The sequence below is a fragment of the Carassius auratus genome, chromosome 38 (assembly GCF_003368295.1).
Source record: "Carassius auratus strain Wakin chromosome 38, ASM336829v1, whole genome shotgun sequence".
NCBI classification, from domain to species: Eukaryota; Metazoa; Chordata; class Actinopteri; order Cypriniformes; family Cyprinidae; genus Carassius; species Carassius auratus.
In genome coordinates, this window is record NC_039280.1 from 2,233,542 (window position 1) to 2,245,210 (window position 11,669).

Below are 11,669 nucleotides of genomic sequence, written 5' to 3' on the forward strand. Positions count from 1 at the left end.
AGTATTTTGTTTATATGTGAATATATTAATATGAATGAATACACACATATAGATATTTAGATTGATACATAACAGAATATAAAAATCACCATTTTATCTTTTTCACATATGCTCTTTAGAATTAGCCAAACAAGGAAAATTAAAAAACAAGGATCTCCTTTTTAAATAGACATGGGTGTATACTCTTTCATACACTTTTAACCAAACTTATTCCACAGACAGTATGCTAAACTAATGCGCTGCAGTACTGAGCGCTGTCGCTAGGTGTCGCCAGTGGAAGCGGCGCTGTTGTAATGTGAAATGTGATGCTCGTGCGTAACACACGCGTCAGCGCGAGCGCGGCGCTTTAATGCCAAGAGAAACTCCAGAGACGCAACAGACTGAGCAGCAGAAGAGAAGAGCATGCAATGAGAGCGCTGTCCTGACCCAAACCTCCGACTCACAAACTCAAACCCCGTGTTTGCATGTGTTTGATTCCCAACTTTAAGAGAAGGACGTGGTGTAGTTGTATAAATGTAGTTTTTATTCCCCATTAACTGTGAAACTCTAGACAGATTTAACAGCTTTTATAAAGTTCTCATCAGCACTGAGGATGCGCAACAGAATGACGGGACTTTCTACGCGGAACAGACGCCCTTTGGATGTTTTTGTGTGTTTGTGTTTGGTTTCTTTGGCTTATTCCTTCAACATTGACTTGCAACACACCTTGGTGTTCCGAGGACCAAATACGACGTTTTTTGGATATTCAGTCTTGGAGCACGTACATGACAACACACGCTGGTGAGTACATAATCAGAGGCAGAATTAACATGCATACAGTCAGTTATGCGTGTTTATAGATGCTTAAATTAGTATTCGAACATTACAATGATTTTAAATGCGGTCTGAGTCTTCAAAGGAACTTTTTTTTTTTTTTTTTTTTTTTGTCTCACGCAACTCAAATTGTCTTTAGGGACGCCTGGCACAGTAAGCCAATGCTCAACTATCCTAAGGCTGTATAAAAATAAAAGTTGTATGATATATAAATCCATAATGAACAATCAGTGCATCCGCTCGAGCGCTCTTCTGTTGCCAAGGTTACCTCCTCCTCAGGTAGACGTCACTTTTCTCGAGCATCAGGTGAACATAATCGCGTTGACAGACTTTTGTGGTCATTGAAATCTTCTTAATGACATATGGATAATTAAATAAGTGGTCTAAATGTAAGCTATACTTTAAAAACCTCTAGCTATCTGAATAAATAAAATCGATAAATGTCATCACGTTGATGACTCTGGCACAGTACGTCAAATTAAAATATCTTAATTACAATTTTTAAACAGTTTTGTATTAAATAAATATGTAATGAAGTTATAAATAACTACTAGAGTAACGTTACTCACTTTTTGCACGTTTAGCGAATGGAGAAACGTGAATTATTTACGTTTTCTGTGTGAATTGTCATTTTAATTTTAATTTATCTTGTTTATGGGTTGTCACAAGTGACTCCAAAATATCATTCGGACTGATTAATCATGTATATTATTGCGTTAGATGATAAAATGTCAAACCGAGTTGCATATATTTTGGAACTATTTAATCTATTAGAAATTCGTTTCAAACCAAGTTGAGCAAAAAATTACAATAATATGCAATAAATATCCTTCTGCATTTGGACAAAGAAATTTGGTTAGATGTTTTGTTGTCTAATCTAATACAATGTATTATGCATGCAATTCTTTTGCATTACACAACTCGGGCTAACCAACATTGGTTTCCCTTTCTTTTGCAACTCAACTCTTGCCATTACATTCCAAACATGCAACTTTAAAATAAATAAATAAATAAAAATCTCTTGTGACTGTACAGATGTTAAGACTTTTTTTCTTCCAAGGGCTGTCCTGAAGTTTAAACGGAAACACTGGCCAGCGCCCAAATCATTGCCTGTGCTTCAGTGGAGATAATGATGTAACCGAGTTCTTGCATCACTGAATTGTAGAGACAGTATGACAAGGCACAACCACCTCCAGTGCTAATTCACTTATAAGACAGCCCTATTATTCATCTTTGACACTTACAGACAAAACAAAGACCAACAAAGAATAGTTTTATATTGACCATATTCTGTCTGTTGTCTCAGGTAACCAGTATTGTGAGGTCAGACGTTGTGTGGTGATGTACAGTGACAGTGTGTTTCTCCTGACGTCTGTAGGATTGTGGTCGGGGCTCCCAGAGCCAACTCATCATTCAGCAGTTCAGTTCAGTCGCCCGGAGCCATATACAAGTGTCGGATCCGCAACAACCCAGAGCAGCGCTGCACTGAGATGGACCTCGGCAGAGGTGTGTGTGTCACATGATCTCACCAATACCCAAAGTACACTGTAGATCTTACTTAACCCTCATAACATACAGTAAATTCACATAAAGCTCTCTATATACAATATACAGCAGTTCTCCGCTATGTGATAGTTTAAATCATTCGGAAATGTGACTATATTATTCTCAGGCTCTAAATATAAAGTTGGATATATTATTATGCTCTGCATTAAATAGTAAATCTTAACTGCTCCTTTTTGTCACAAAAAGTAACTATATAATCGTCTGGCTCTTTATATAAGGTTGGATATAAAAGTTACTCTCTCCAGAGACATACTACAGTATAAATATGCTGGTAGTATATATATCATATAGCAAATCTTAATGACTTTATTCCTTGTATCGTAACAAAATCGAACTATATTATCATCCAGCACTTTATTTGTACAGTAGGTGGATGTGTATCTAACTTTACCAGCATACAAGATTCAAAAGTTTATTGTCATATGTAAAGAAAACTAAGAAACAGCATATGGCGTAAAGTTAAGGACATAAAGATAAATATCTATGGAGATTACAAATTGCAAGATTACTAATGGTGTGAAAAATGCACTTAACAAAGTTATTGCATGCATAATGTGCACTGTGCACAATGTAAACAAGGAAGACATGCATGTGCTGTGCAAAGTCCTGTCGATGCAGATTGAGTTCCTGTTGTTGCAATCGAAAAAGTGTGTGTTTGTGCATTGAAAAGGGTGTATTTGTGCAGAAAGTATGCCGAGGTAGTCTATAGTCTCTGATGTTATTTGCATTATGTGTGTGTGTGAGTGTAGGCAGGATGCAGGGGAATCTATAGTATGTCTGCAGTGATTGGGGGAGCAGCAGCAGATGGGTTTCGTTCACAAGCCTGATGGCATGTGTGTAAAAACTGTATCAGCCTTGATGTTCTGGCTTTAACACTGCTTTAGCATCTGCATACAGTATGCTTCCATATAGTGATAAATACCATATACTGTAGCAAATCTTAAAGATTTTATTGCTTGCATCGTCACAAAATGTAAACTTTATTATCTCCAAGCTCTAATTTATAAATTCGACTGCAAGTCATGACGATATTGTAAATGTTAACCATCATCATGATGTTTTTGTAAAGGTGCTTTGAAACAATTGTGTATTTTAAATTCATAATTATGTCTTAAATTCATCAATTTTCTAGAATCTTGAAGAATCCAGAAGAAGAATGCATCTAAAGATCTTGTTCTGAAAACATGTGTAGAGCTCTTTTGTATTTGTAAAAAGGGAAGTGTAAATGTGTTTACATATAATCATTATATCCTGTGTGAGTGTCAGATGTGCTAGTGTTTGACAGCACCAACTGAAATGTAAAACAGCTAGAAGATGCCATCTGCACAGTCAAATCAGCAGAAGTGTTTTACAGTTAGTTTAACACAAAACAACTGTACCACTCAAATCACTCATGAAGTTAAACATGGAATTTGAAACCCTGTGTGTTTTCATGTTTTAACAGCCTTGTTTTGGTCACTTTTAATAACTTTTCTCCCATTTATCTTATCCTGTTGTTTTCACATTACACCGTCATACTAACACTCATTTTCAGCACTGATAACGGATTGATGCACACTTTTCCTTTTGTAAATATGCATCATACTATGAGCTTGTTATGTGATGGACAGCTGACAATATTATTATATATTTTTTTATATTACTGTGCAATCAATTTAAACATCTGTAGTCTGGCTCCTGAGGTATTTTGATAGAAATGATGGATGGTTTGGCTGATATTTTCCGAGCGGCTGTGCCAAGGATTCAATGTGTAGAGATTTCTCGAAGCTCCTTTCTTGTGGTGGAGAGATGAGAGCGGTTTATGTGGCTTTAATGCACCCACTCCTGCTTGTTCTGTGTCTTACTGACAGAACACACAAGAGCAAACGAGGCGTGTCCTGGGGCCCCAGCTTTGAGTTTACATGAATCATATAGAATTAGCCCCCGCAGGGCCCCCCTTGAGAAATATTGCTACTGGTATGAGGGAACTAGTGTTCGTTTCTCTCAGGTGTGGTTAAAGGAATAGTCACTCCAAAAAAAGAAAATTACAAAAAACCTTAAAGGATAAGTCCATTTCCAGAATGAAAATGTCCTGAAAATGTACTCGCCCCATGAGCATTTAACATGCTGCATATGTACTGCAGAGCTAATGCTAGCTGAGCATTTGTGGTTAAAAAGTGTGTTTATATATATGTTTATATATAAATAAACAAAATTACCAATCGTTTCTCTAGAAAAGGCCCTTAATATTCAGCTGAGATCATGTAGAGCACTTTGAAGCTGCACTGAAACCGCATTTTTGACCTTAAAATCGTTGGCCACCATTGAAGTCCACTATAAGAAAAAAAAACTGGAATCTTTTCCTCATGCAAACTTAATTTCTTTGCGATTTGATTAAAGAAAGACAAACATCTTTGAAAACATGGGCTGAGTAAATGATCAGGAAATTTTATTCTGGAAGTGGATTTATCCTTTAAGGTCATGTGTGAATTGGTTGTGGATTATTGTGATGTTTTTATCAGCTGTTTGGTCTCTCATTCTGACGGCACCCATTCACTGCAGAGGATTCATTGGTGAGCAAGTGACGCAATGCTACATTTCTCCAAATCTGTTCTGATAAAGAACAAAACTCATCTAAATCTTGGATGGCTTGAGGATTTCAGACAGTTTCCATTTTAGGGGAAACGCCTTTAATTTATGTAACTATTTCTTCTGTGGAACAAGAACATCCTGCTAAACATCGTACAGTATATTTATTATGTTCCACAGTAGAAAAGTCCTGCTGCTTTTGAATTTACATACGGTTGAGTAAATGATGGCTGAATTTGACAGTTTTCAGTGAACTATTTCTTTAAACCTTCCGTCTGTTGGTAATTTCGGAAGAATGTTTAGTGACTCTTGTGGACGGGGGTCAGATGATATCACAGTACCATGACTAGACATTTACTCATCTGCTCGCAGACACAAAACTATTCATCGCTTACGAAATGGTCTTGATCTTTATAATTGCAAGCATATTTTGAGCAATTCTTTGGCTGTACTGCAGATCATTTCTTCTCTTCTTACAGCCTTGATTGAAGTTCTCTACTGGTAAAGTTAAAAAAGGCATTGTCCTCAGTTGTTATGGGAGGTAATTCTCCACTTTCTAGTATGTTTCTAAGCTTCATTAAATACAGTAATTATGCTATTTCCGTTGAAGCAACACAGAGCCCATTCAAAGCTATATTCAGGACAAGCAATTACAATCTTTATTTAGAGTAATAGTCAATTGATTATCTGATGAGTGGGGCTTTAGTGCACTGAAGGATATGTTTAATAGTGGACTATAAGAATACATCTGTTCCATTACCTTTATCTAAACGCTATTCATCAGTGGTGCAATTTCATGACAACATTTTGGCCAATTTCTAAGGCAGCATTGCATGTGTTCCTTAAGAAAAAGACAAAGCAATTGCAATTATTTCAGTGGAAGAACTGGAATAAAAGAAGAGAGAAATGTTTATTATAGATATACTTGCTTTCAGCCCAGGCTCATTGGAGAAAAAAAACATTCCCGTTCTAAGTGAAATGTCCAGTGAAGCACAATGAATGTGAATCTGGCAATGTTTTATTACACTGGTTATTGTACATATCGCAGCAGTTTGGAAATGAAATGTCTGTTGAGTGACGTTAAAATGATAATGCACTTATTGCATTTAAAAATAATGTACCACCTACACTAAACATTTGAGCTCTTTTGTGTTGTGTTTTGATTCATGTTTTACACGTGACTCGAACCAGAACGCTTTACATCTCAAGTGTACCAGGTGAGCTAATGAACCAGTTTACTACGTCATAAAGACACACATATGGAGGTGTTTATGAGATGCAAATGCCAAAATGTATTAGTTTAAAAATCATGTAATATGGCAAGTGTTTCAACATAGTATTGTGCAAGAAACTGGCCAAAATAAGACTTTATTTATTGATAATCTGCTCCCATAATCAAGATTTGTGTGAAAAGGAAAAGTTATTGGTGTTTTGTACCAACAGTTCACAGAATTTTGCTATAAGTTTGATTGCAACTTATTGCTGTTAATAGTGTTCATCGTCTGTTTGATTATGCCTTTAATTGATTTTTGCCATATGTACATTAACTGAAAGTCACCATTGATAAGCTATGATTATGAAAGCTATGAAAACGATTTGTATCGTGAAAAGCGCTATACAAATAAACTTTAAATTGTTTTGCTACCACTAGTGTTCATTTCAGCTGGAAATGCAATGAATTGTATGTAAAGGCACATTTTTGGAGCAAAAATGCAAGTAAAGGCGCATTTTTACAATTAGCATGAGTTGTTTACATTTAATGCAATAGTGCAAATTGTACAGAAATGGGGTAAAATCTCATTAAAACTAACTAAGCAATATGCTGTTGGACTGAACTGTTAAATACTGTTAAATAGATCAACCGTCCATCTTATTTGACCTTCGTGATCAAAGTAGCATGCACGTTTGTTTTCTTTCAGTTATCCATTAACTGAGCAGCACACTCCGGCCTCACGCTCGCTCAATACACACTTCCAGATCTCATCCTACTTTTCATCCCCTCGCTGAGCAGTTCACGACCAGAAGAACACTGCGCTCAGGACCCACACAGATGCGAAAACAAACACGACTGTTACGAAGATGGCCGGAGGGGAACTGGGGTTGCTGATTTGATGAGATGTTTATAGTCTGAGGAACATTCCTAGCGCCTTCTTATTTGAAGTGATTGCCAAGATTAAGGGAATTCTTCTCGTGGTGTTCCTGCAGTCTTGAACCCGTGAAATATATCTGTGTTGAATGAGCAGTGTTTTTTGGAAGGTGCTTTGCTGCTAATTGTTGAAAATAATGTGTCGTCCATATCCCAAGCATACTTCATCTTGGTTTCTGACAGTTTGTGTTTCCCTTCTAACTTGAGATCTGGCGCTCGTCGTTGTGTGCTTTGGGTGCTTCACAGTTTTGGGTGCAAAAGCATTCATTTCAAACAGCCTGAGCAACATGTGATTAGAACCATTCGCACCTTTGACAAGCTGCTGTTTAGGAGGTAAAAGGTTGTGTCCTGATGATGACTTTGTGCCAAAAAAGACTGGCTTATGCATTTCCATCATAGTTCATGCTACTTCATGCATATCAACATATTAGAATGATTTCTGAAGATCATGTGACACTGAAGACTGGAATAATGATGCTGAAAATACAGCTTTGTTTTACTGAAATAAATTATTTTTTAAAAAAATATATTCAAATAGAATACCATTATTTTAAATTAAAATAATATTTCACAATTTTGCTGTTTTTACTGTATTTTTTTTATCAAATAAATGCAGCCTTGTTGATCAAAAGAGACTTCTTACTGACCCCAATATAATGAATGGTAGTGTACTTGTATAAGTATTGATATAACTAATAATAATAATAAACAACAAGCTGTTTACCCAATATTTGTGCTCTGTCTTTTGCTTATTAGTGTTTTGTTTTTAACATCAGACTAGTCGAGTCACATTATTTGTTTGAGACTTGTACGGAAATCCAATTCACTTTTGAGGTTCCAAGACTGTAAGGATGCTGTCTTTGTAGGCGGTAGACTGCAAGACGATACTAGTTTTTGGGCTGGTGTGAAGATTTCTGGTTTATGCATTGATTTATTCAGTCAAATCTGGGTGGGAGTAGAATATGAATCGCAATTCAGTTGAGCATTATGCAGATATACGTCTCCATACTGATGCTGTCAGTCTTCTGAAGAGGAGGAGAAAAGAACCAGAGCCAAAGAAAACAGCCGCTTGTCTCGGGAGCCATCCCTCTTTTTCCTGTGGACAATCAGAGTTTGCCCCTCAGAGGGCCGCTGGAGCTCAGCGCTCACAGATCAACAGTAAAGCCTTCCCTTATGCTTAGATAAGCTCCCTGCAGGAATAACACGCCTCGCTCATAAATCTTCCATTTCTGCATAGTTAAATAGCCAAAATAGACAATAGAATACTTCCAAAATAGATCGTGTCTGATTCAAGAAGCTGATATCTCATGGTTTATATTTTCCAAGGTCACCAATGTTTTTTCTTTTTCTTTTTTTTTTTTTTTAAATGCCTTACATTTCAATAAACAGACTGGGGTGCATTTCCTGTAAGGACCAAAAGCATAAGATTGTAGAAATTGTCAGCTTTGTCTTTAATGGTCTGCTTTGTCTTACAATGCTTCTGGGAAACTAGCCCGTGTGCATTTAACTATTGTATTTTGTTTGTTTGCAGCTTTGAAAGAATCTTTATTAGATGTAGTGCTATATAAAAAAAAATGCGACATGGTTTGACTATATAACATGGTCTCCAGATTAATGTACCATGCTATTTATGACAATGGTACCTTTTAGTATATCATCATACTTAGTCTAGATGTGTTTTGCATGTCTTTAATGATCGTTTTAGGAAAGTTCATTAACCAGGATCTAAGAGGTTGCTCGCATCTTTCTACTACTACATTGTGGGATTGAAAATTGATTTGGCTAATAGAAATAAAAATGGAGCTTCTAGTAGAGCAGTTACCCATCAGTATTGTGAACACTGAAGTTTATATTTTTATTTGATACACATAAGTTATATTTTGTGTACTTCTCTTACAAAAACACAAAGTGGTCTCAAACATTGACTGTCTGACTTTTGTTTCAAGCTGTCTGGTCTTGGATTGGTTTTATTGTGTTTCTCATTACAGACAGGGATGTTTCTCTCTCTGCTGGCTACAGTAACGTTCTCATTCTGTTCTCTAGGAAATAAGCAGAGGGAGTCCTGTGGGAAGACGTGTCAAGGCGACAGAAATGACGAGTGGATGGGGGTCAGTCTGGCTCGACAGGACAAACCCAATGGCAAAATTCTGGTATGTTCCATTGTGAAGCAGAAAACACAGACAACAAGTCATCTTTACCGACTGTGACTCTAAATCCTGATTGTTTCTGAAGCCATGTGGTTTATATAGTGATACAGGGATGAAATCATTTTGTAAGCCAACTCGGAAGTCATCATCACCTTGGTTTTTTCCCAATTGGATTCAGGTTTGGAATGGTTGGATTGGATTGGATTGGTTTTACAGAAAATTAATTCTGTGGCCAGCAAAAGTTTCTGCACTGTAAAGTTTCAGCAGTGACAACCGCATTTAAATGCGGGAGTGCATTCCCTAAATGACAGTTTTGTTTATGTTTGGAAGGTTGCTCTTGAGGGGTTGCCATGTCCCCTTTTATAAAGCAATGCTTATTAAACGGGTTTGTTTTTGGGTGAAGCGATCCAGTTTATGGAATTAATAAAGTAGGCATGTGCAGGTTGTGATATTATGATATGAGGCTTATTTCCATGGTTTTGCATTTGGATTTATGTTTATTATTGGCTTTTTCTTAAGTGCTGTTTATTATTGCAAGATCTGGCAACACGAATAAGTCGAGAAGCACCTTGTTCACCAAACATGGAATTTTATTGTCTAAATACAATCTCCAGAAATAAAAACCTGAAGTTGGGCTATAATCAAAGTTGCAAAACTAAGCTTCTGACTAATCTTTCAATCCTTATTACCGTATTTTTCGGACTATAAGTCACACCTGAGTATAAGTCGCATCAGTCCAAAAATACGTCATGATGAGGAAAAAAAAACCTATATAAGTCCCACTGGACTATAAGTCGCATTTATTTAGAACCAAGAACCAATAGAAAACATTACCGTCTACAGCCGCCAGAGGGCGCTCTTTGTCTTCAGTGTAGACTACAGGAGCACTGAGCAGCATACACTGTAAAAAGTAATAAGTTGACTTTACTTAGAAAAGCTGTGGAAACTGATTGCCTCAAAATTCTCAAGTAAATTAGGTCATAATTTTTTAGCTGATACTACTCTCTACTACTTTGTAGAGTTTACTTGTGTATTTGTAGAGGGTACCATAAAACTTGAGTACAAGTAACTCAAATTCAAAAGTTTAGGTAACTTACAGATTTAAGTTGAGATTTGTAAGCAGAACTTAAACAAAACAGTTCTTCTAACATGTCGGCTTGTTCATTTTACAAGACGAATGTGTGGAAACTGATTGCCTTAAATTTCTCAAGCAAGTTGTACTCAAAATTCTAAGTTGAGAATGCAAAGACAGACAACAGATTTGGCACAACACTAGAACACTTTATTTGCTCTATAAAACAGTGTTCATTTTAAAACATTACTTAAGGCATGCCCGTCAACTGCCCGCCAGCAACATTTAAAAAAAAAAAAAAAAAAAAAAAACAAATACTGCACTCAAGAAAAAAAATATAAAAAAAGACAATTAAAGGGTCAATGTTTCTTTTTTTTAACATCTTTACAAAGTGTTCAAAAGCAGAGCTTGCAAGTATGTTACAAGTTTAGTACAGAACACCTTCCTACTACAGTTCTCTTATATTAAAACTATTCTAAAACCAAACAAGTAAACTTGAAATTCTTAAATGTGGATTTTTTTTTTTTTTTTTCAACAATTGGAAAAAACTGAAGTACCTGTAAAACAGTACTCAACAATTTCTTTAGTTTTCTTAAAGACAGCTTCTATTCACTCAAACTAGCATCATGGCTATGATCTATTACTGCATCAGGCGATTTTTCAGTGATTGGATTTAAGATTTGAGTGACTTGTGGCCAAGGGACAAAATCACTCTTTGTATGAAGTCGAATGTGCATTTCAGTGCTGCAGGATACTCTAAGTTTAGAGCATAAATTAGTCCAAGAGCAGACACGTTGCTTGTGGAAGATTTTCAAGATCATCCACAACCACTGTACCTTCCAAAATGATTGCCGTTGTTGTGGCACCAAGATGCAGGGAGTAGTGTACAGTTGCAGAGCCCTCGGGTTAATCACTGTCAGAATACCGATTTCAACGTCCGACATGTCTTCATTGTCATCACAGTCCTAAAAATGGGAAAACATTAAAAAAATTAGGTCAAAGAAAGCCACAAAACATCTTTTAAAGGGATAGTTCACCCCAAAATGAAAAGTGTCTCATTTACTCACCCTCAAGTTGTTCTAAACCTGCACGAGTTTCTTTCTTCTGTTGAACTGAAAAGAAGATATTTTGATGAACGTTGGTAAACAGACAGTTGAGAGTAGACATTGACTTCCATAATAGGAAAAATACTATGGAAGTCAATTAAATTCTACTCCCAACTGTTTGATTACTGATATTCTTCGAAATATCTTCTTTTGTGTTCAGCTAGAAGAAAGAAACTCATACAGGTTTGGAACAACATAAGGGTAAGTAAATGACAATTTTTTCTGCGGTGAACTATCCCTTTAAGAGCACA

At 36.3% G+C, this 11,669-nt stretch overlaps 2 protein-coding genes across 5 annotated transcripts in view; one reads left to right on the top strand and one right to left on the bottom strand.

The window, feature by feature from the left end:
* Positions 1 to 366: 366 nt before the first annotated feature.
* The window catches only part of LOC113056640 (integrin alpha-9-like), an 86,845-nt gene continuing 75,542 nt past the window's right edge, over positions 367 to 11,669 (top strand). For both annotated transcript variants that reach the window (XM_026223424.1, XM_026223425.1), the window contains exons 1-3: positions 367 to 780; positions 2,192 to 2,319; positions 9,137 to 9,243. In XM_026223424.1, coding sequence (XP_026079209.1) covers positions 593 to 780; positions 2,192 to 2,319; positions 9,137 to 9,243 — 423 coding nt within the window. In that variant the 5' untranslated portion in view covers positions 367 to 592. The remainder of the gene's footprint in view (positions 781 to 2,191; positions 2,320 to 9,136; positions 9,244 to 11,669) is intronic.
* The window catches only part of LOC113056641 (uncharacterized), a 3,338-nt gene continuing 2,496 nt past the window's right edge, over positions 10,828 to 11,669 (bottom strand). For all 3 annotated transcript variants that reach the window (XM_026223427.1, XM_026223426.1, XM_026223428.1), the window contains one exon: positions 10,828 to 11,277. In XM_026223427.1, coding sequence (XP_026079212.1) covers positions 10,918 to 11,277 — 360 coding nt within the window. In that variant the 3' untranslated portion in view covers positions 10,828 to 10,917. The remainder of the gene's footprint in view (positions 11,278 to 11,669) is intronic.